Raw genomic sequence first — 25,899 nt, 5'->3', positions numbered from 1 at the left:
GGTGGTGACGAAGGCCATCACTTTCATTACTGTAGCTAATTTAATTTTCAACGTAGGTGCATGCGTAAATATCAATTAAAGTAATTAAAAAGAGGGAGAGAACTTTTCATAGTGGAGTTGGTCATTCTTAACTTGTGGAACCAAACACTAAAGGTTCATGTTATACAATTAATCAGATTTATTTATGTAGCTGGTGGTGTTGACTTTCTGGAATCAAAATTAAGAACGGGTTAATTATATAGAATTGGTCCTTTCTTTTAAAATACTATTTTCAAGAGGTGTTGTATGAAGATACCTACATATTTTTTCATTGACGGCTGAATTGGACAAGAAAGAGACAACTGTTGAGGCAACAGAGAGGGGGAACATGTGTGCTTTTGAATGTTCCAATTTCAAAGATCAAACGAAAAATTATAAAAAAAAAGAAAACTACTTTAGGAATAATAACAATTTTTTATGAATATGAAAATAAAAGTTAGTATAAGTAATATTTGAAACATGCTATAATAGCATAAAATTCAAATTAAAAATAATTGAAGTATATATATATATATATATATATATATATATATATATATATATATATATATAAAAGCTTAGCAGACTATAATATAACGTAAGAAAAGTATTTTTTTAATTTTTTAATAAATAAATATTAGCATCATTGTCGGCTTAATATATGTTAAATAAAATAAATTTAAAAATAAATAAAATTAGTATTAATTTAGTTGATAATTTTATTTATATTTATTAGTGTCGACTAAAAATATGTTAACCATAAAAAAAGAAATTAAAATAAATATCAAAAATAGATAATTAACTTTATTTATTTTTAATATTTATAATTATTTAAATTATTATTGACTAAGCAAATCATTAATAAATAAAATAAAATAAATATAGTTAGCATCAACTTAAGAGAAGCTAATCTTATTTACTTTTAGTATTTTATTTATTAAGTTTGCATTGTTAAGTGAATGCTAATTATAAATAAATAAGATTAGTATCATTTTAGTAAATTCAAACCTCATTTATTATAATTTGGAGAGATGAGAGATGGAGTTCTAAGGAGCACTCGTGAAAAAAGAATAATTTAATCAAGATAAAGGAAGTTAATTATTTAAAATTGAATTATTTTTTATATGGATTTGTGGTATAAATTTGAACTATGATTGATCGTTATTGATGAATATGATGAATTTGATTAGTCGGAGGATTAATGGGTTGTGTTATTTAAATGTTTGAGGTGGAACACATTTTAGTTTATTAGATTGACAGATCGATATTAAAGGTTAGCAATTGCCATATGCACTTAAAATGGTTCTTTTGTGTTGCTTTAATCGTTGATAAGGAATTTTTAGGTAAATCTTAAATTGATAATATTAGTGCTTCTTGAACTAAGAGAAAGTTAAATTGTAATTTTATAAGACATATTTAGTAGTGATAACTTTGGAAAAGTCAAATTGATCAATTTAAGCTCATAAAGAAATCTCAAATTTTTGATGCAGTACTAGGTGCCTCTGTAGTAACATTGAGCGCAACAAAGTGAGTTCATTGACTTGTTCGCCCTAGGCATCCCTCAAATCAATGATTTTTTCAGGTTTTTTGCATTCGGTGCCACTTACCCAACATCGGACACCGAAATTTTCGATTCGTTAATTATTAGATTGAGCTAAAATTTTGGCAACTAATTCTAGACATATGACTCTTCATTTTAACCATTTGAATTGTCTATTAGAGATTTGTAATTAGAAAAATATATCTAACGATTTTGATATACCTAATGAAAATATTGTAATTGAACATTATACTAATATAATAGAAATAATGATGTATTATTTATATTTCAATCGAATTAAATGCTATGTGAAGTAGATTTTGGAAAAAAATATGATACATATGTATGATATTGATGAATTATAGATGAACAGAAAGAGGTGTGAGAAAGAGGTGTGAGATATGTGAATTATATATATATATATATACTTTATTTTAGTTCAAATTCTCTTTGGTTTGATTTGCGAATGACAGTGTAGTGATTTGGAATGGTTCCTTTTTTTCCTTTAAGTATTGTGTTTTTAAAAACTTTCTTTTGAAGAATAATATAATACGTAGGACATGTCTATGTAGCTTTTATGCTTAATTTAATATAAATTATGAGATGTTTTTATCAATAGAGAAATTTACTAATTTGGAGTGATACAGAATAGGTCTTGTTATGCCTAGTGGTCTAGAATTTAGTGTTTTACAAGTCTCGGTGTGAGTTTAACATTTTCCTGTGTAAAGAAAAGCTTCCTCGAGAAAATAAGTACAATAGTTTTACATTTCTTTTGTATATATTTTGTTTTATAATTTAAAACTAAAAATGATATTATTTCTTTAAATCATAATTATCTCCTACAAACAATATCCGTTTTATATTTCTTTACCACCGATTCCGATTAAGTAATGGAGAAATTTCATTTTTATGGGGCGAAATAAACTAATCATACAAACGATAAAAAGAAAATTGCGTATTAGCTTGAAGGGAGTGAATTTGTACGAATAAGAAGTTGAAGAAATATTGGTACATAGTAAAACAATGTTACCTAGAATTAAAAATGATAATATATTGGTAAACATTTTCACTATGAGCTAGGAATGTTATTATGTCTTCGGTTTAAAAAAAAATGAGCGTTGCTCGAAGAATTTTATAACATATTATATAATATAGTTTAAAATAAATATCTTTTTTATATTTATATATGAAAGTCACATGTACAAACAAAAGTTGATTATGTGTATAAGCAAACACAGAAAAAACCAACAGGTATCCGATTTCTTTTTCATCGTATTAAAAAATGTTTGAAGCAAATTCAACTTTGAGATGATAAATATAGGGTTAAATATGTTTTTGGTCCCTTAACTTTTAGTGAATTTTGGAATTAGTCCATTTTGAAACTTTGAATCAATTTAGTCTTTTATCTTTTCGAAATACGTGGATTTAGTCCTTTTATTCAAATTTTGTTAAGTTTATTTGATGTTTCATACGCATTTCAGAGTTGTATTTGAGTTATTTATATTGTTTGACACATTTTTGTTTTAATGTTAAGTTAAATACTATTATGAAACGCGTTTGAAATGTCAAATAAATTTAACAAAATTTGATTAGAATGAATAAATTCACGTATTTTGAAATATGAATGACTAAATTGGTCTAAAGTTTCATAATAGACTAATTCCAAAATTCACTAAAAGTTAAGGGACGAAAAACATATTTAACCCATAAATATATATAAAAGGAATAACGGTCAACTAATATTCTACAAGATACAGGTTAACTTTATCAAATTCCATATATTCAAGTAAAGTTTGAGTGAGAAATTTGGATGTGTTAGATATACAATTCAATACGATTTTATTTTTCACATTATGTTAATATACCTAACATTTTTAACTAAAATGTATAACAAAATACGTTTTTTTAATTTTAATTCTCAAAGCAAGTCATTTTTTTAATTATTATTCAAATACATTAAACTATCGGGTGATTTCACACTGTTCAAGCTATCCAATCTTAAGAAAAGTCTAAAATCAATATTTAAATTGAATTTACCATAATTTTTTAAACTTTTAAAACTTATTTATGAAATAAATTTTAAGTCATGGTAAATAATTAGATTAGAGATGATAACGTGGGTTGTCTTGTTCCATTTTGGCAAGAAAAAAATAAATCAAGTCAGTCTATCTCATATGATAAATATATATGAATATTTTTAGCTCGTTCCACATAACATCTAGTTTGCATATACGTAAATAGTCCTCATAAGAATTATTAATATTCGTTCAAATCAAAATAACAATTATAATTTTTAAGGTTAAAATACTCCATTCATCCATGTTTTTGTTGAAAAATCTCAAATAGGTCCTAAGATTTTTTTAGTCTCAATTAGGTCCATATTTTTGAAAATGTGTAACAATTAGGCCCATTCCGTTAGTATGATGTTAACGGTGTTAAGGACATGCCACGTGTCAGCTCCTCATTTTTTTGAATTTTTAATTTTTAATTTTTAATTTTTTTTAATTTTTTTAAATTTTTTTTAATTTTTTAATTTTTTTTTTGAAAATTATTCATGCCACGTGTCACATCAATATTGTGTCACGTGTCAAGTCAGTAAGATGACACGTGTCCATATATTTGTTATTTTAATTATATTTTAGTCCAATTTTTTTTTAATTTTCAATTTCATCTTCTCCAAATTGAGATCAAATTTAACTTTTATATAAATTTTATAATGATATTTTTATTAAACAATTTTAATAATATTAAGTTTATTTTATATTTTGTTTTAAAATTTTAAAATATTTATTTTAACTTGTTACAAAATTGTTTTAAATAATTTATATACAAATGTTAGAGTTGGTTTAAAAATAAAAAATTTATAAATTTAAATATAAAATTTTAAAACAATTTTGTAAAAGGTTAAAATAAATATATTTAAAAAATTTTAAATATATGGACTAAAATGTAATAAAAATAACAAATATATGGACCAAATTGAGATTCAAACAATAATTTGACACGTGTCACCTTACTGACGTGACACGTGGCACAATATTGACGTGACACGTGGCATGAATAATTTTTAAAAAAATAAAATAAAATTTTAAAAAAAATTAAAAAAAATTAAAAAAAAAATCAAAAAAATGTGGAGCTGACACGTGGCATATCCTTAACACCGTTAAGGTCATACTAACGGAATGGGCCTAATTGTTACACATTTTCAAAAATATGGACCTAATTGAGACTAAAAAAAATCTTATGACTTATTTGAGATTTTTCAACAAAAACATGGATGAAGGGAGTATTTTAACCAATTTTTAAATATGAATTTTTCAATTTTGGCTATTTAAGATTTTTTTTTATTAAATTATGAGCATTATTGATTATAATGGTTACATTCATGCATTTATGTGAATGTTTGATTAACAACCTTATACTTATTCATATCTAATTATTACAAATCATCATGTTTCATGTATTTACCTTTCCATCTAATATTAAAAACATGTAACTTTTTGTAATTTAAATTTATGCAGCTACGGGATAGGCTATTCCCGTCCTATCATTGGTTCAAGTGAGCTACGAAGTGGATCAAAGCGGGTCAATCGACTTAAAAACTCAATTTGTCCTGCACTTTTCTTCACGAGTATGCAAGTCAGTCCACATAATTCATCCCACATTATCCTTCCTATAAATAATATTATACTTTTTTTATTTTAAAATAAAACTTTTTGTAGTTTCAAATAAAATAATATCTATATTCTTTTCAACTTTTAAATCTATATTTACCTCAATTATATTTTTTTAATCAATAATATTCATCTTTTTAAACTTTTATAAAATAACACTTATCTTTTGTATTTTATTTAGAAACTAGTTTTTAACATATGCCTACACTCGGATTGATACGTGTTTGTGTCTTTATTAAAATAAAATTAGAGAGCGAAGAAAAATAATAAATATTTTTAAGTTTATAATTAAGTTTTGAATGTAATCAACTTAAAATATACCCTGTAGGTTTAGAAAGTCAATTTGTTTATAATCTCAAATATTTAGATTTAAATTTTAAAAAAATCAAAACTAATTTTACAACAAATATATGGATCAAAAATCGATTCAATTATTTAAATTTAGATTGAATATTTAAAAATTGAATCTATGCTCCCCCACGTTATCATTATATTTAAACTTGTTTTTCAAAAAGCTTTTATTTCCAAAAAAAAGTGAATACATACTATACTTATTTCACCTAAAAGATAATGATATTTTGATCTATTTATTTTCATTTACTTTCATCTACCACTCCAATCACTTTAAATAATCACATGACACCACTAAAAATTATCTAAGAGTAATGAGTTTAAAATAGGTAAAAAAAAAAAGTGGATCAAAATATTATACTTTCACCCAATCCATTTCCCTTCCACACATTCGTGTGAAAACAACATCGTCTTAATACATTTGAAAACAATGTTTTGCTCACTTAGCCTTTATGTAACACTCATCAATTACTTTTGACGGAGGTAAACTACATTGAATCTGTCAAAATAGTATAAAAATGGCGCATATCATATCCATTTTGACCATTTATGATTTTGAAAAGCCAACAATAGAAATCTTGGATTGAACCTAATGCACTTTGTGTTCATCGTTTTCTCCTATGCTGACACAAGACAAGCTAGCTACTACAATTTCGTCTGTCTATAAACTTTGCAGACATTTTGGTAGATCAGTAGTAACCTGAGTACATAAAATTAGTGGCTGCAGAACAAGCCACAATCCATAAAATGATTAGCCAAATTCAAAACTTACCACCAGGCTGGTGGATACGATAAGCTTTTCTAAGTTCTGAGCACCATTTGTAAGAGAAGCTATGCTAATATGACCAATGTTTCGACATTTGGCCAAGTTAAGCATCTGTCAACAAAAGAGAGAGCATGAGTGTTATCAAACCGGTAAAGTTAATTCATCCCTCTCCTTTCCGTAGAGCATAATTAAACTAGTTCCATAAATGCTTATCATAGAGAAAATTTTCACTTACGAAAGGGAAAACCAAAAGGAATACCTTCATTGCCTTGCAGTTTGCTTGGAGGGTTGCAAGTCAAGGAACATCGTAGATTACTTTGTTTAGGAAAATAATCATTTGAATACTAAATTTTTATAACTTTCTTTTATAATTTTAAATATTATTTTTTAAATATTTTTTTATTTTTTTATTTTTAATATTTTAAAATCATTTAAAAAATATATTTCATATTATAAAAAAAAAATTGTCAAAATTTAAAATTCAAAATATCATTATTTTTTTATTTACTTTACAGATAATAATTCCAAGATGTTAGAAAATTTCTGATATATCTTGGAAATTTCTGCAATATACCTACCTCCAGTTGAATTCCTAAAATTTCATAATTCAACGCATTATCAAAATCAAATATCTAATATTTAAAATATTTTTAATAAATTTATAAAAAAAAAAACTAAAAAAACATGATTTTACAAAACAATTTAAAAGATTGATACTATATTTATTTTATATAGAGAGACATACTTCCATTAGAAGTTATAGATATACTTAGTACGGTATAACGTTTTCTTTCAAATTCAAGTCGTAGGCTAAAGAAAATTAGATTTTTGGATAAAAAGGTATAAAGTATTATAATAAGTCGTCATATTTCACTTTTGTTATATATTGTTTGTTAAGTTGATAGGATGAATAATTTGATTATACTATTGTATCATTGTAATCAGACTTATTTTACATAAATTGAATTACATTTATCTCATATGAATATACAATGATTTTATAAAAATTAAACTAAAATATGTACATTATTTGAAATAAATTTGAAAAATAGTCTAATAAATTTTAATACAACTAAGACTAAATCTTAAAAATAAGAAAATAATTGATAAAATGAGATTGAATCTGCATCTTAATCTGAAAAAAAAAATTTACAAGTTCAAAAAAACATTTTATTACAAATAAAGTCAATAAAATTAAAAGTATGTCTTATTTTTTAAAGTAATTATTATATTGTAAAGTTGATTATGGGTTCAAAAACTTAACCAAGAAGAGTTAGATTAAGAATAGAAAAAGGTAGAGCTTACATATACAACTTGGGTCTTTCTTTCTGCACCTTTAAAATTTCTTCTACACATCAAATAAAATTTTAAACCACAAAACTACTTTTTGACCATTTAATTAAAACTACAAACATCACACTCCAAAATTATTTCTGGAAGCTGAAAGTCAAAATATATAATCGAAAGTCGTTTTTCGGAAGTCAAAATATATAACCAGAAGTTAACTTCTGGAAGTCAAAAATATAATAAGAAATTAACTTTGAAAGTCAAAATATATTACCGGAAGTCGACTTCCGAAAGTCAAAATATATTACCGAAAGTCGATTTTTGAAAATCAAAATATATTACCGGAAATCAACTTCCGGAGGTCAAAATATTATTTTTAAATTTTATCTTTTAGTTTAATTATTTTTAATAGATTGTATAAAAAAAATTTATATATATATACACACATTTATATATATAATCTTATTTTTTAAATATATATTAAAAATACTTAAGAAATAAAAAAATTAAAAATACTTAAACTTTATATTAAAAAAATATTAATTTTGTTTTGAATATTTTAAATTTTATTTAAAGTTTATGTTTTCTAAATTTTAAATGTTTTTTAGTTTTTATTTTATTTATTTTTTATGTTTTCATACTTCTTAATATATATTTGAAAAATAAAATAAAATATTAATATCTATGTATATAATTTTATTTTTATTTAATGTACTGAAAAATAAATATAAATATAAAAAGTAAATAAAACAAAAATATTATTAAACTTTAAATAAAAAAATGAAAATGAAAAATATATTGTTTTTGACTTTCGGAAATTGACTTCCGGTAATATATTTTGACTTTCGGAAATCAACTTCTGGTAATATATTTTGACTTCCGGAAGTCGATTTCCGGTAATATATTTTGACTTTCGAAAGTCGATTTCCGTAATGTATTTTGACTTCTTAAAGTCGACTTTCAGTAATATATTTTGACTTCCGGAAGTCGAATTCCGATTATATATTTTAATTTCCGAAAATCGACTTTCAGTTAAATATTTTTACTTTTGAAAATTGATTTCTAATTATATTTTGACTTTCGGAAGTATTTTTCACCGGAAGTCGACATTCAAAAACAATTTTGGGATGTGAAGAAATACTTGGAGGTGCAGAAAGCCCCGTACAACTTCTTTTTTTCAATCACCACCATTATATAATAAACATGTGTGTACGAGGTATGGGCCTTATTTATCTTATTGGTCATATCTCAACACCGGGTCTTTCTTTCTACACCCCTTCTTTTCTTCCTTTCCCATAAAAACAATAATTCTCAAATTATACTTCATTAAAATTATAATAAAAATATTTATATCTTATTATTTTTAATATTTTTTAATTAAATGTTTCAAAACATATTTTTAAATCTAAAATTATCTTTTAAAATATTTATTTCAAAAAATAAAAAATATATTTTGAAAATTATTTTCAAATACGGAAATACTTCCGAAACATCAAATCCAAAATATAATTTGAGAAGTGAGAAGTGCAGGAAGAAGCAACCTCAACAATCCGATTGTCGATCCAAATAGATTTTAGGAATTCGTGTTTAATTCGTGTAGAAGGAATCAGAGTATCATTTCCGAATATAAGAGCATTATATACTTTTAAAAATAATATCAAAAGAAAATATTTTGTCTAGCTTTTTAATTAGTATAATTATCTTAGTTCTTTCTTCTTCTTATTTTCTTTTAGTTGTAATTCTAAAATTGAGAAATAATTTTAATAAATCCAATGTTTAAAAGTATCTTAATACAAGTTCCTTTTATAAAACCCCTAACCTACCCAAGAACACTTTGCAAAGTAACCTCTGTATCAATAAATTAATTACTTTGGATTTCTTAAATAAGACTTGGGTATCAATAAAATTAGTAATGATTTAATTCCTTAAATATGGTGTAATGAGTTTCGTTTGTTATTGTATACATTTGTATGAAGAAAATTGTACTGCGAGCCGTAAAACTCATTGAAATTATCTTGGCAAATTTAATCTTCTAAATTGAAAAATATAATTAGAAAATGAAATTTACTAAAAAAAGTTATTCAGACTTTTTAGCAAAAATTGATTATTAATAAAAATCTATAGATATTTTACGCTTTTAGATATAAAAAAGGAGCGTATAGAACTTATTTTTCTAATTTTTGGTATAAAGTCTTAAAAAGAAACTTTTGCTACTCAAAAAAATTAAAGGATAAGGTGAATTAAAAAGGTGCATTATCAATCTCTGTCCAACTTGGTTAGGAAAAAAAAAATGAAAGACCCAATTTAGTTTCCGAAAGCAACCTAGTATGTGAACAAAAGACAAAAATTCGTGGTCTCCAACTTTATAAATAGTTTCCTTCAATTAAACTCGGTTAAAGAATAATAAAAAAGTATTAACCTAAATAAATCTCAATAGCATTTGATTAATGTGTTCCTATATTTACTATTACAACCACAAAGCCTGCTATGCCATTTCATTTACAAAACATTTCTCGATCAAAACACGTCTCATCCCGTGCGTTGCATCCATTCATTTAACATTAATTCATCCAATAATTTCATATAGCTGGCGTGAACGGCACTGGATTACTCTTGAGTAAAATGAAAAATCATGTACTCTAAATCTTTTATGCTAATTCAACTAAAAGGATAAAATACTCGTTACTCATTTTTATACCAAAATCTCAAATAGATTTATCAGTATTTTAGTCTCAATTAAGTTGATATTTTTAAGATGCACAATATTTATGTTCATTATGTTAATATGGTATTAATAACGTTAAGGATGTGTCACGTGTCAATTAATTTTTTCAATTTTTTATATTTTAATTTTTGAATTTTATTTTTTAATATTTTTTTAATTATTATGTCACGTGTTTCATAAGTATTGTGTCACGTGTCTGAATCTCAATTTTGTTTACATATTTGTTATTTTGATTCTATTTTAGTTCTAAATTTTTTAAAAATTTTTCAATTTCATCTCTTTCAAATTGAAACCAAATTTAAATTTTACATAAATATTATAATGATATTTTTATTAAAATTAATATTTTATTAAATATTTTAACAATATTAAATTTATTTAAATTTATATTTTACATTAATATTTACTTATATTTTGTTTTAAAATTTAAAATATATTTATTTTAACTTGTTACAAAATTGTTTTAAAAAAATTTTATATACAAATATTAGAGTTGTTTTAAAAATAAAAGTTTTATAGATTCAAATATAAAATTTTAAAAATATTTTATAACAAGTTAAAATAAATATATTTAAAATTTTAAAATTAAATTAAATAAATTTTAATATAAAATATAAATTTAAATAAACTTAATATTATTAAAAATATATAATAGAAATATCACTTACAATAAAAATATTATTATAACATTTATATAAAATTTAAATTTTGTCACAATTTAGAAGGGGTAAAATTGAAACTTAAATAAAAATGAGACTGAAATGTAATCAAAATAACAAATATATAAACCAAATTTTCGGACAATAACTTAATACATGTTACTATACTGACTTGACATGTGACATAAATAATTTTGAAAAAATAATTTAGAAAACAAAGAACTGCGTGACATTTTTTTTACAATCTAGAATTTTTTTCCATAAATAATCAAATCACATTTCTTTTAATTAAATTAAACAAAACAACATGTTAAAACGGAATATTCAATAACAAAATTCATATATCACTACCAAAATTAGATCAAAATAACATTTGTAGAATTAATTCAAACTAATAAAATATAACAATACAAAGTCTTCACAACCCAATAAAATCATAAATTGCATACAAGTGTATATGATTTAATATCATTATTAGATAACTCCTAGTAATAATTGACTTCTCACATCATAATTAAAATCCAATAACTCACCAAATCTCAAATCTAACAACACCACAAATCAAATGTTTTACATTGTGTTTTGGATGCAAAATTTTAACAATCACAAGAAATTGAAATATCTCGTACCTATATTACTTACAATTGAATTCACTTCATTTATTAAATAATTAATTTGTTTATAATAATTAAAATATTATAAATTTCATTTTTTTTGAATAAAATAATTTAATTTCTATTTTATGGTAAACTTAACTTTACTTTAGAATCTAACCTAACTTAACTCACTTAACTTATACTTGATTCAATTTTTTCTAGTGTGAATCCATCTTGACTTGGCTTAAAATAAACCTTAGTCGAATCAATTCTATCCAATATGAATATAGACTATCTTAGATTGAGGTGGACCAAAATTTAATGAGCCTAAACTGGACCTTATCTTAATCAACACAACATGACTAGTCTTCCTAATTTAGGTTTATTTTGACATAGATTATTCCAACTTATCTTAAGACGATAGATTGGACTAACTAAGCCCAATGTGACATATAAAATAAACTTAAAATATTTTAATTAACCTCTTCAATATCGGTTAAAATTAACTTAGCTTAATATGCACATTAGAGATGACTCAATTAAACTTAAAATAAATCCACCAAATAAATAAATAAATATATATATATATATATATATATATATATATATATATATAACAGTTAATAAATCAAACTTAATATAGCAATATTTACGGTTAAAATATTACAAATTGAATAATCATTTAAATTTTTAATAATAACATACACATTTTTCAAATTCATAAAATTAATAAAAGTGATTAATTGTATTATAAACTAATAATTTGTTATCACAGTTTAAAAATTATAACCTTTATGTTACCAACATCTTCAGTTTTTTACAATGCTATTTCAATATATTTTAAAATTTAAACATTATTAGAAAAATATCATAATTTGACTTGACACATTAATTATTTAAACTTTGTAAAACTAAGAATCAAACGATTCACTTCCAAAAAAAAAAAAAAGAGTAACCATTTCTTAAAAATAATTTTAAAAAATAAATTGTAGGCCAAAAAAGCAGTTCTCTCCAACCCATTATTTAACATGAATAGTAATTTATATTATTTAGGTACGTAATATAAGGAAAATATATTATTAAAGAAAAAAGTCTAAGGATAAGAAAGATGGTGGATCATGGCGGATGAGAAGGAGACAATGTGAAGTGTAGGGCTGACGTGGCGCATCTGTATCCTAGTATCATGCTGCTGTCGCTGTCGTGGCGTCACAGCCACTCGTTTTTTTGTGTGGAGGAGACAAGCTGCCCTAATTTGCTGAATTGAAATACATGCATGTGCATGTTCCAGTTTCAATTTCTCCCATGCACTTCACGTCCCATCGCCATCTTCCACCAATTCTTCATAATAGGTTTTTTCTCAAACATGTATAAGAAATTATTCTCAAATTCTTTACCTAGTAAGCATAAATTTTTATATGATTTTAGTTACATTATTTAATGTTATATATATATATATATAATTAAAAAATTGGATGTTAGAAATAATTTAAAATTAAATTAATTTAAATATACTGATAGTATAAAATAATTATATTGTCGTCTAATTGCATATTCTATCCTTGATCTTAAATTGTTACCGTTCTCTTAGTTTAGTTTTAATAACTTATGGAATGTTGTCACTCTTAAAAATTAATGACTTTTGTTTTCTTTAATAGATGTTATATCATTCAGGAATTTTAATATATTCATTTCGATTTCAACTCCATAAATATTTGTTAGAAGAGACGAGTTTCATTAAATATTTGTTATAGACAAAGGTGACAAGCTAGGATTTGGACCGAGCAAAATCTAGACCGAATAAGGAATCCAAACAGAATTTTGACTAACTAAAGAATTTGAACGAAGATTTGGACCGAGTTTTTTGACAAAAAGTTAGGATATGGTTACTGGATATTTTTTGTAATAGGAAGATTTCCGATTTTTGGAAAGAGTAAAGATCATGTATAATTTTTCTTTTCTATAAATAAAACACTCACTCATCTAATCAAGGGAGAAAATTATTTTGACCTTAGTGCTCTTAAGTTTACCTAGATCAAGAAAGTTCTTCTTACATTTTAATTTCGATAACACAGGGGTTTTTTGTCGAAATATATGCAATCTCACTTCCTTGTATATATATTGTCTTGCGGAGTTTTAAATTTGTCTCATGTTAGTATATATATATATATATATATATATATATATATATATATATATATATATATATATATATATATATATATATATTTATAGTTGTAGTTGTTTCAAACCGAGCTATATAACATTTTTTATTTTATAAATCAATGAGATCTTTATGTTTGCTGAGACTAACGAATATGATATTCTCCTCGTGACAAAACTTCATATGTTACTTTCAAAAGGTATATTGTTACCAACAATATTTGCTATTCAAATTAAGAATATAGTAATGAGAAGTAACTTTTCTCTCAATACTTTTTTATTTGTAAATTCCAATATACTAATGAATTAAACTTTATCAATTTTTAAGGGTCGTATGGAGGAAGTATGTTGTTAGTATCATTAAAATTATTATTTTTTAAATCCAATTAGTAATTTGATTTTTATATTTAAATTTTTATTTGTTTGAGTTATTATAATTTTTTTTACTCAATTGAGTTTGTAATATTTAAAAAAAAAAAACTCAATGTGACCATTTTTATTAAATTAGCGTTAATCCTGTATAAAAAATATTACGTGTTAAAATTTGGATCTTCTGATTTTTTTTTTTTTTACTTCCTCCACCTTTTTCCATATACCATCACCTTCCCCCGCTCCCACCACCTCAGCCTTTAACAACCTTTGTTCCTCTCGTTCTCCATAGTAAGAAGCTCCAACTGTAGTAGATTTGTGGCTATTCAAGTCTCTGAGGAATTTGGAGGGTGGGGTGCAAACAATGTCAAGTGAAGCACGAATTGTGTTGAGAGGGGTTTTAGGAGAAGAAACATTCAATTCAATTAAAAGTTGTTGAATTCAATACGTTTGGGACTTTTCTGATTTAGAGTTTAGGTCGACTAACCTTGCATTTGATATCAAGTTCTTTTTTTTTTAAATAGGGAACCAGATTGAGTATTTAAAAAAATAAGGAGTCAATTGAATAAAAAAAATATAGAGACTAAAACAAATAAAAAATCTAATTATAAAAATTTAATTACTAATTAAGTCTATTTTTTTATTAACTATCCTTAATTGTTATTTATACTGTTATGAAAAAAACGTAGTTAGTATTCCTTCTCAACACATCATCACTTCTCAACTATATGTACTTATGTAGTTAGTATTCGTTCTCAACACATCATCACTTCTAATTCTATATATACCATCGTTTTTTTAAGTATAAGAAAACACATTTAATTGAATTCTAAAGTCTTGTACGACAACTTTCTTTTCTCTGCATATTTACATAACTAATTAGTATGTATTAGTATATACGATCGATCGACAAAATGTTAAGTTTCAAGAAGTAATATATTTTTTTTTTATTTTCTGTTTATTTTAAAGAAAATGTTTACTGAATATTATATATATATATATATATATTGTATTATATATCCCTTCTTAGTTTTCTAGTTAATTAAGCTATTTTTATGCTAATATTATTTTCTTAGAATTGAATTTTACAGTGCTGAATTTCATAGATAAAATTACCTATCAGTTAATACTTACGAAATTTGTTTCATAAATAATTCGTAAATAATAATATATGATCTACGAAAAAAGAACATTACGTACGAAAAATTGGTGTAAATAATTAGTTGATTTCTAATAGTGGAATAATGTGCTTTTTCTTTCTTTTTATGATTGAGCCATTAGATTTGAACATATGACATCAAGCACCAGTGCCTTCCTGCATTTAATTGGTTTTGGTACACATCTTTTCTTTTTAACGCTTTTGATACTTCATCTACTTAGGATCATTAGCTAGAGGCACATTTTGTCACACTCAAATATTTGAAATTGAGGTACATATCATTTTAATGTTACATTACTGTACTCGCAAGTCCATGACCGACGACGCATGATTATAATTAAGGTCAACTCGTGTTTTGTTATTATTTGTCTCTCTCAATGATTAGTTTAACGCTTGACCACACAAAAACATATGAGAAATATAATTGAGGAGGCGAAATACTGAAGCATAATAACAGAGTACGAATGACAAAATTCTAACAACCTGGATATGGTAACACGAAATAGATCATGTTGTCGCTAGGAGATCATGAATGAATGACTTGCCCAAATATGATACTATGCCAGAGTTTTTTCTTTCATCTTCTAGATTTTTTCTTCTATTGCTATTTACAGGATTAACTACGATTGAAATAACACGTTAAGTAGTATAGAACATGTTATTAATTATGAGACTCATAAATTTTTTACATTTAGTTAATATTTTACTTTTTTATTTATTTTACAAGTAAAAAAGTTTACCTTTTTAATAATTTTTTACTCTTAAAAATAGGTTGTGAGTAACTCTTGGAAGTTAAATGAATTTTTATATTTATAAAAAAAGTAAAATAATAAATATAATGTGAATTTAAAAAATTTATGGGCGTTAATATAAAAATTTTATGGATATCGACGGTAACATGGTCCCAAATAGTATATAACTCTATCCCCTCTTTATGATAGCATAGCAGAGTTGAATGTTATTTTGCTGGTATTGTTTATGTTTTGGTATTGTTTTAACACGGATAATATTTTAGTGTAATAATAATATGTTTTCAATTTACAAATTAAAAAATAAGATATTAGTTTATAACTTTTAAGAATTTTATTTTATTTTATTCATATTTTCCTGTCATAAAAATTCTTAAAAAGAATTATTAAAACACAGTCTCCTCTCTTATATATGTATTGGAAGTTCTTAAGTGGCCTTTTAGATATAAGTCTTTTTCTCGTGGGAAAAGAAAGAAAGATATTTTTTTACTATCTCCTAGTAATATTCTTTCGTCGTGAGGGGCAAATGGGTATTGGTATAACAGTTAGCCTTTAATTAAAGACATTAAATAGACAAACACCGACTTCGAGCTTTGAATCAATAACCAGTAAACCAGTCCGTGTGGACTGTAATTTAGGCAAGTAGTATTGAACAAACCGCATAACTTTCCAGAAATTAAGTGTGAAGAAAAGTACACGCCAGAAATCCTAAACTTTAAAGAATAAATTCTTGAAAGTGAAAAAACAGAAAACTTAGGCTGAGAAAAAGGAAACAGAATAAGATAACCTCAGACAAAAAAATGAAAAGAAAAGAAATAGTAGCAAATACAGGTCGTGTAGCAACCAAAAGTTTTTCAATGCTGAAGGTCAATTTCAAACTTCCCACTTGTCTGGAAGCAGCTAGCGGATTAACCGTGAGTCTGGTGCGAATAGCCTCTGAACATGAATTTGAGTAGAAAGAATCAAAAGCAAAATAGTTGCTTTTCAGAAGCAACCGCATTTGACTTGGTGCTGCGAATATTGTGTTATTGACAGTGACTGTTAACCAATGAAAAATTATTCTGTAGTCTCTGAACTCGTGTAAAATAGTTCTTTTATAATGTATATTCAATTTTTATATCATTAACTAAGAGTTAACACAGTTTATGCTGCCCGCAGAGACATGGATTATCATTAACTAAGAGTAATGATACATATATGATAAATTTTATCATACATAATTAGTTAACTTTTGTCCTAATCTATCAAATTACCTACCTATCGTATTGTTATTCACTTTCCCTTTTCTCTTCATATCTATCAACTGTCCCACTCCCTTTTGGAATAAAAAAATCTACGAACTTTCTTAAAAATAACTTATGAAGAGTGTGATACTCTCAGCTTAAAAAGGAACCCCTTTAATGAAAGGATAAATAAGATAACAACAAGTGAGTGAAAAGAAAGCATGCCAGACATGGACCACAGTGATAAACTCAACTCATTACTAGACAACAATTACAATAATGAAATGAATGAACAGGAATCAAAAATCTCCTTATAGAAGCAACTAAACACGGCATATAACCAGCTGTTACTCTCAAACTCCTAATCCTATTCAGACCACGAAAAACCAACTACATCATCCATGGCAATCCCCAGCCCCACCAGATTATCCCTTGCCATGGAGAGAACCGGGCAATGGTAAACACCACTCCACTCCTTCATTCTCCAATGAACAATTTCATGAATCAGTTAGGGATATGTGTTAATGTTAGTTGTTATTGGAATAAATTTCACATGAATCAATTGTTATTGCAGGATTTTCTCCCCAGAAATCCCAACCGATGTAATTGTTACAGTGGGGGAAGCCGATTTTTCTCTACACAAGGTACCAAAATTTTGCACTTTTGCAAGGAACTTCAAAAAGTCGTCATCATCTATCTGTGATTTTGTGTATTGAAATTATAAGTGCTGGATTTTTTACGCAGTTTATTCTGGCGGCAAAGAGCAACTACATCAGAAAGGTGATAATGGAATCAGAGGAGAGTGACCTAACAAGAATAGACCTCACGAACATACCTGGAGGCCAAGAAGCTTTCGAGAAAGTAGCCAAGTTTTGTTACGGCGTCAATTTCGAGATCACCGTTCACAACGTCGCTCCGTTGCACTGCGCCGCCGTTTTCCTGGAGATGACCGACGAATATTGCAACGGAAACCTCGCTGGAAGAACGGAGGATTTCCTTTCTCAGGTCGGCGTCTCTACTCTCCACAGCGCCGTCGCGGTCCTCAAGTCCTGCCGGCAGCTTCTCCCCTTCGCCGCCGAAGTCAACCTAGTTGAGCGCTGCGTTGACGTAATCAGCTCCAAGGCTTGCAGCGAGGCGAACTTTCCGAGCCAGTCCCCGCCGAATTGGTGGACGGAGGAGCTCGCCTTGCTGGAAGTAGATTCCTTCGCGAAGGTGATTTCCGCCATGAAACAGCGCGGCGCTAAGTATCTAACCATCGCCGGAGCGTTGATCACCTACACCGAACGCACGCTGCGGGAGCTCGTTCGCGACCACAGCGGCGGCGGAAGAGGAATCATGTCGTCAAATTCCGGCGATTCGGATTCGGAGTCGAGAAGAAGCGAACAACGCGAGATTCTGCAGTCTATTGTCCCGCTCTTCCCGAAGGAGAAAGCGGCGTTTCCAATCAACTTCCTCTGCTGTCTCCTGCGCTGCGCGATCTATCTCCGCGCGTCGAGTTCGTGCAAGCGCGAACTCGAGAAGCGCGTCACAGAGATCCTGGAGCACGTGACGGTGGACGACCTCCTCGTGCTTACGTTCTCCTACGACGGCGAGAGGCTCTTGGATCTGGACAGCGTGAGGAGGATCGTCTCCGGCTTCGTGGAAAAGGAGAAGAGTACGACAGTGTTCAACGCAGGCGTCAACTTCAACGAACACTTCTCCGCCGCGATGCAGCGCTTGGCCAAAACCGTTGACGCGTACCTCGCTGAGATCGCTGCTTACGGCGAGCTCTCCATCTCTAAGTTCAACGGCATATCCATCCTCATTCCCGGAGGCGCTAGAAAATCCGACGACGATCTATATCGCGCCGTTGATATCTACCTCAAGGTACACAGATTACGTAATCAAGTTCCCAAAAAAACGGATTAACTAAAGAAAACGACACCTTTTGGAATTAAACTAATTGGCTAAATAGTCAGAAAGTTTTTTTAATCACTACTTAATTGCTTGATTATCTTAATAACCCTAAATTTCAATTGGTTTGGCCAATAACAGAATAACTACCAGTGTATAACACTTAAAATTGAGGTTAAATTATTTGAATTAATCATTAATTTAGTATTTGAATTTTCCTTTTTTTTTTCTTTGACTGAGTATTTTTATTTCTCTTTATAAACTATTAAAGTAATTAAATTGTACAACTGGCACTTAAAATTATAGGTTCAATTGTTAAGTTATGTTACTGACGTTCAACTGTGAAGTTAAGTTATTAATTTTGACTGTTAAAATTTGTCTAAAATATCATTTACCATACAATTTCTTTCGTACAACAATGACAAAATGGAATCTAGCAAAAGGCACTGTGTAACCCAGAGCTAACCAGTGATCAAGTAACAAACTAACTCCACACGCGCTCACGCGTGTTGTTGCAGGTGCACCCGGACCTGGACGAGATAGAGAAGGAGAAGGTGTGCAGTGTAATGGACCCACTGAAACTATCATACGAGGCGCGTGTGCACGCGTCGAAGAACAAGCGATTGCCGTTGCAGATCGTGCTTCACGCGCTGTATTACGACCAACTACACCTAAGGAGTGGTATGGCGGAGGACAAGGAGGCGGTGGCGGTGGCAGCTGCAGTGGAGAAGAAACAGCTTCAAGCTGACGTGTCGCTGGTGAGGGAGAACGAGGAGTTGCGATCGGAGCTGATGAAGATGAAAATGTACATTACCGATTTGCAGAAAAATGTGCAAGGAACGTCGTCGTCTGGGAAGGAAACTACTGGGCCTGTAAAAAGGCCCACATTTTTCTCTTCCATGTCGAAGAAACTGAGCAAGTTGAACCCGTTCAAGAATGGGTCTAAGGACACGTCACACATTGACGATGCCCCGGTGGACTTGACCAAGCCCAGAAGGAGAAGGTTCTCCATTTCCTAGATGATTTCTTCCGTTCAGCCATCGTCACTGTTCTTAGTAAATTCAAATTTCCATGTTTTTTAGTCAAAATATATCCCTCTTCGTTAAAAGTATTTTTTTTAAAATTAGTTACGTTTCTTTTTGTCTTTATTGTTATTTTTTTTGTAATGAAGGTGTCAATTTGTAATTAATAAAAAGAGTGAAGTGTGATTGGATTTCTTATACTAGATTTGATCATATTTGTATCTATAATGGGGATAGGAGCTACTAGTTTCAGTGTGAATTAATAATAATTATCATACAATGTTCTGATTGATGCTAACTTCCCATCTTCTTTCGTTCTAGCATCATATTTTGACTCGCTTGTATTTTTTAAACTTAACAAATACGTTAATTAATCAATATTAGTCTAGTTACGTTCAGTTTTGAAAACTTAACATAAAACATAAATATAATTTGTTCTTGATAAAAATCGTATCAAAGTATTCAAGAAAATCATAAAAAAATATAACATAAAATATTGATAGATACAAAATTATTAGATAAAGCTTAGATGAGATTTGGATGTCAAATCGCTCTCATAAACCTTTTGATCTAACTGTATTAAACAAATCGAATTCTCACTCCTACCTCACTCACCTCAATAGAAGTTTTATAAATAGAATGTTGCTTTCCAAAACACCACTAGTAAGAGATTAGTGATAACTACTTTTGCATGTTTCTAAGGATTTTGTTAATTTCTTGCATTTGGATTTCGATTTCGATTTCGTATCATAAAAGGGGTCTCTATAAAGCAATGCATTTCATTTTAGCCTATTTTCTTATGACTCTGGTCAGAGGTTAGTCGCTTGAGGTGATGGTTTATTTTTATTTATAAAATGGGGAGTGCACATTCAAGAAAATAAAATTTAAAAAGGGAGTGTAATGGTGTAAATAGCAACTTGCTGAGCTGTTTTCGGTTGAATAGTGGGCCAATTTATTTGAGTGCTGGCCCAACACCCAGCCTTTTCAGACAAGAAATAATCTTTGTCATTTCCATTTTGTAATTTCACTATCCCGTTTTGAGCAAGAAATTGCAAAACCTAACCTCTGCGTATGTATGCGTTGCCGGAATTTACCGAAGAACGGGCAAAACAGAGAGCTATTCCAATATTTATCGCTGATAAGATACAAATTTGAAGATAGAGAGCGATATTGAATATGTCTTCGAATAAGAGTGAGGAGAAATCTCAGGCCGCGGCGGAGAGAATTAAGGCAGCGGCGTTGACTGCGGCGAAGGGGTTGAGCCGTGCGCAGGCGGAGCGGGCAGCGGCGGCGGCTGCGCGGAACGTGAACGCGTACGGGCAAAAGGAGGAGGGGCCGAGCCGATGGCAGGAAAAGAGGGAGGCGAAGCGTCAGATGTATCTGATGAGCACCGAGAAGGCCGTGAAATTGGGTGAAAGGAAGGATCTCAAGCCTTCGAGATCCGCTTCTGGCGGCGCCGCGCAGTGCCAGAAGTGCTTCCAAAGCGGACACTGGACTTACGAGTGCAAGAACGAGAGGGTTTATATTTCTAGGCCTTCGCGGACGCAACAGCTTAAAAACCCTAAATTGAGGGTCGATACGCCTGTGACGTATGATTTGGATTTGGATGGCGATGTTCCTGATGGTGATGATAAGGAGGAAAAGGAAAAGAAGAGGAGGAGGAAGAAGAAGAAGAGTGAAAAGAAACGACGTCGTTATGATTCAGATAGTGATAGTGAGAGTGACAGTGGGAGTGATGCATCTTCTGTCACCGGATCGGAATCTTCCTCTAAGAGTAGTTCGGGTTCTGATTCGGAGGAAGAACGGAGGCGGAGGAGGAAGAAGCAGAGGAAGAGATCAAGACGCAGCCGGAGGAGTTATAGTTCGTCCTCAGGGTCGGAGTCCGATACAGATCCTGGTTCTGACTCTGATTCAGATGATAAGAGCAGCCGGAGGAAGAAGAGGCGTAGTCGTAAGCGTTGAATGAGATCGTGGCCAGATCCATGGAGACAATCATCAAGATTCTGCGATATGGTGGTTGTTTATGATTTGGCAATGGGTAATGTAGAGTTTTGCTGGATGTTTTTGGTTGTTTATCCTATATTGTTTCGACATTCTAATTCGTGGTACTTGCAACTTAGGTTTATTTTTTTCAACATTTAAATTTATGGATGTGTTTTGTGTTATTGTTAGGTGCTCAAGAAGTTGGATGATTTTTGCAATTAAAGCTATCTTATAATTCTGTGGTACTTTCACACTCATTTTTGTTGCCCAAGAACAAGTCTTGTCACCACTACCCTTTGACACAATGTCATCGAAGATCTTGTCACTCTTTATTCATTCGTCAAAGTTTAGCCGCTGGTCCTGCTTGTCCTTTTCCGTGTCCATCCCTTGTTTCATCGTTAGCATCTCTGCTTTGTATAGCACTGGTTTCAATCTCAGTTTGCATTTCTTGTGTCAAGGTAGTAAACCATTCAAAGACGCTGCTACCATAACCGTCTTAAAAAATCTTTATATCAAGCTATGGGAAATGACTCTCAATTTTGGCTCCAAACATAGAACCAATGTATTGCAACACCCTACATGTTCATAAATGCTTATTGTAAGTTATGGAATAAATGAATTTCTTGTACCTCGAAGAATTTAGCAATCCAACCGATTGGGTCTGCCCCCATAGACACTGGCAACTCTGCCTTCTTAGCCCAGATGTGTGTTTTCTCCATCTCTAGCACTGGCACTCTCCTGAAGATCTGGCTGGTAGGATCAATTTGTTAGGAACTAAGTTGAAAAAAGAAAGAAAAGAAACTTTTTTTATTCAATATTAAATGAACTAGAAATAGGGGAGCTCTCTCTCCTCCACGGGTTTCCCCTTTACAAAGAGCTAATGTTTAATCTACAAGATGAACATCCCCTTCTTTACTCTAATATTCTCTTATTTATTAATATGATTGGCGTGACCCATGATGTCCTTCGAAGTAGTGACTACTATAATTCCTTTTATTCTCTGTCTTAACAGAAGCCCAATAGCTTTTGGTTTTCATGCTTCTGGCTATGTATGTTTTCTTCTGCTGTCAAATTCTTGTTGCTCTTCTTACCTTACTTTATTAATCTAGATTACATTAAAAAAAGACACAATTTAGTTTTTCTGCATCTAGATTACCTTAAACTAACTTATTTTGAGCTATTTGCTTCCCTATGTTAGCATATTGTCAATCCCAGTTCATTTTGGTTTTCATGAATTCATGCTTCTGGTGAATCAAAATTTTGTTTCGCCATCAATTGCAGTTTATCACTTGTTCATGTTACCTTAATTTGTGATTTTTTTATCAGCACCTAATTTTGTTGATGGTTCTAGATTACATTAAACTAACCGAGCATACTTGACTTGATCTTGTTACCTAATTTTCTGTATCTGGATATTAAATTATTTTCAGAAAATGAAAATGGAAAATAATTTACCGGACACGCCTAGGGTTTCCATATTTCCAATGGCCATTGTGCATCCTGACATTGTTATCTCCTCCTCCTTGTTCATCTTATATGTTACCTTAGATCGAGAAAGGGTAGTGGATTATTTTGAGTATTTTAGAATACCTCAGCACTTCTTCAAAATGTCTTCTTTCATAGATATTTAAAACATTGTTGAATCAATTATTCATCTTACTGTGGAGGCAATCTTAGGGCTTGGTTCTTGTTTCCTTTTTTTAATTAGGGTCGGTAGTCTTATTCTATTTGTGGATTTGTGCTTGTGTAAGGAATATTACTCTATCACGTCATTTTAAAGCTCTAGTGTTACCTAATACTTAATTATCGGTATTAATAAATAGGTCTGCTGGACTAGTATTTTCTATCACATCTGATACATTATTAGACATTATGGGTGTGTTTGGTTCATAGTAGAATTAATTTTCCAACGCAAAAGAAAGAATTAGTTGTCCAACGCAAAAGAAAGAATTAGTTGTTTCTCATTCAACGTGAATTTTTTATCCTTTAATTGATTTTGGAAACCTATTGATTCTGCTTTAGAAAATCAATTCTAATCAATTTTACATCACTTTGACGTAGAACCAAACACCCACTATGTCAATGTAATGGATTATTGAAACCCTTGTTTTCTTCCTTTCCTGCCTAAACCCTATAATTTCGACAGTTTTGAGGAAGTGTCTTTCAGTATGGCTTGATTGGAATCTCTTCTCCCCAGTATTGGTCATTGCAAACTTTGTTGCTTGCTGAAATGCGTAGGATTTGGCATTTATAATTATTGAAGTTTCATTACTGAAATCAGAAGATGCAATATTATAATGACCGTAGATTGTTCGCTATGTATGAAATTAAATTAGTATTCTTTTGCCACATTCAAAGTTTTTATATTTTATGTAAGCCATTTTCTTGTTGAAATGGTAAATTAGTTCCTTAAGACTTGGTACTGAAACTCGTTGAGTGCACTCCTATTACTTGCAAGTATCCCTGTCATCCATTAAATTCTAACTTGCATATCTGTTCCAGTGTTCACAAATATCAATGCTATATGTTGTGTAGGTGGAAGAAGTTTAACTGTAACGCCTTTAATCTGAAATGTTTTAATCCCCTTTAAAGTAAAAGATAGTACTCCTTTGATTGCAATTTCTAGTAGAATTTTAGTCTGCACGTTTAAAAACTACTCATATTTTTGCTGGTTATGGAGGTTTTTTGAAATTTCTGAATGTATGTAGGCACTTGCTAAAGGGGAAGAATGCATAGCAGCCATTTTTTTTGGTGTAACCCAAATTGTGGCTACCGTTGTGGGGACTAGGGACTCTTCGTAACTTGGTCAAGCAAAGGTTCAACATAGGGGGATTCAGTATATCATATTCTTCACTTGTGGATATTTTTGCTCACTGGTTATAAAAAAACAACTATCCGCTCTCGCTCTTTAAACAACAACCAATTATTGTTGACATAATTAATGATCTAATCCTTTAGTTTGTGGGTTATTAAAGAAGCTTGCATTTAGTTGGTGAGCTCCTGAATATTTAATTAAACAGTAATGATTAGTAGTCGGGAGGACGTGTATCAATAGTCATGTATGTTTGGATTGATTTCATTGTTTAAAATATGTTGTTTAATGTTTGTTTGGTTTAAGTTATGTTTGGATTGATCAAGATGAATTAGCAAGAATTAAAATAATGCTACAATTAAATTTTAATAATTGTTTACATTGTTTAATATACCAAAAGAAATGTATTTATCTCATTCTATCGAGGAAACATGTAGAACAAAAATTATTTGGACTCACAAGTTCACTAGGTAGTTAGCACAAACTTCACGATATGTTCTTTTCTAGCTTACGAGGTTTCAAGCTTACTTGGTTTCAAGTTGTCTTAGTAAGTATAATAATCAGATTTATAGATTATATATTTTTTTTTTTCATTTTGTAAGTGTTTATTGAATAATATTTCATTGAGCTAATTATTCTGGTATATCTAGGACTGACGTAGCACACATGATATTTAAATCACAATGGATTTTTTTTTTTTCATTTTCCATTTCTTGTTCTTGTCTAATATACTCCCATCGAATCACAGAAGGCGTCACTGATGAAAGTGGTTCCTAGTCAGTTCAATATTTCCTTTTTGTTAGTCTTTCAAGGTACAAATGTTGTTGAAGTGAATGTAAAATTATTATTTCATTAATTTTACTTTAATTTAGGATTCAATCTAATTCTCTTTAATTTTTTAAGTTTATTTATT

At 29.2% G+C, this 25,899-nt stretch overlaps 2 protein-coding genes across 4 annotated transcripts; both read left to right on the top strand.

The window, feature by feature from the left end:
• Positions 1 to 17,543: 17,543 nt before the first annotated feature.
• LOC114195416 (root phototropism protein 2-like) lies at positions 17,544 to 20,389 on the top strand. Its single transcript, XM_028085882.2, has 4 exons — positions 17,544 to 17,733; positions 17,851 to 17,920; positions 18,021 to 19,142; positions 19,688 to 20,389. Exons 1-4 carry the CDS (start codon positions 17,678 to 17,680, stop codon positions 20,186 to 20,188), a joined length of 1,749 nt encoding a protein of 582 aa, XP_027941683.2. The 5' UTR covers positions 17,544 to 17,677; the 3' UTR covers positions 20,189 to 20,389.
• A 782-nt stretch (positions 20,390 to 21,171) lies between these two features.
• On the top strand, positions 21,172 to 25,291 carry LOC114194322 (uncharacterized). Of its 3 annotated transcripts, XM_028084463.2 has the most exons (3): positions 21,173 to 22,229; positions 22,364 to 22,927; positions 24,883 to 25,291. In XM_028084463.2, exon 1 carries the CDS (start codon positions 21,368 to 21,370, stop codon positions 22,151 to 22,153), a length of 786 nt encoding a protein of 261 aa, XP_027940264.2. In that variant the 5' UTR covers positions 21,173 to 21,367; the 3' UTR covers positions 22,154 to 22,229; positions 22,364 to 22,927; positions 24,883 to 25,291. The 3 variants fall into 3 exon arrangements, with proteins under 3 accessions (XP_027940265.2, XP_027940264.2, XP_027940263.2); XM_028084464.2 differs by lacking the exon at positions 22,364 to 22,927 and having other exon boundaries at positions 21,172 to 22,204; XM_028084462.2 differs by lacking the exon at positions 22,364 to 22,927 and having other exon boundaries at positions 21,178 to 22,229.
• Positions 25,292 to 25,899: the final 608 nt, after the last annotated feature.

This window comes from Vigna unguiculata, chromosome 8 (assembly GCF_037176805.1).
Source record: "Vigna unguiculata cultivar grain cowpea cultivar isolate G323 ecotype 2 chromosome 8, ASM3717680v1, whole genome shotgun sequence".
NCBI classification, from domain to species: Eukaryota; Viridiplantae; Streptophyta; class Magnoliopsida; order Fabales; family Fabaceae; genus Vigna; species Vigna unguiculata.
The sequence above is the reverse complement of the archived record's forward strand: the minus strand, read 5'-3'. Positions and strand labels throughout refer to the sequence as shown.

Coding starts and splice junctions, on each gene's coding strand:
- LOC114195416 (XM_028085882.2), top strand. CDS start 17,678: ATGGCAATCCCCAGCCCCACCAGATTATCCCTTGCCATGGAGAGAACC. Junction 17,921..18,020: donor CCGATTTTTCTCTACACAAG/GTACCAAAATTT, acceptor TTTTTTACGCAG/TTTATTCTGGCGGCAAAGAG. Junction 19,143..19,687: donor CCGTTGATATCTACCTCAAG/GTACACAGATTA, acceptor GTGTTGTTGCAG/GTGCACCCGGACCTGGACGA.
- LOC114194322 (XM_028084464.2), top strand. CDS start 21,368: ATGTCTTCGAATAAGAGTGAGGAGAAATCTCAGGCCGCGGCGGAGAGA.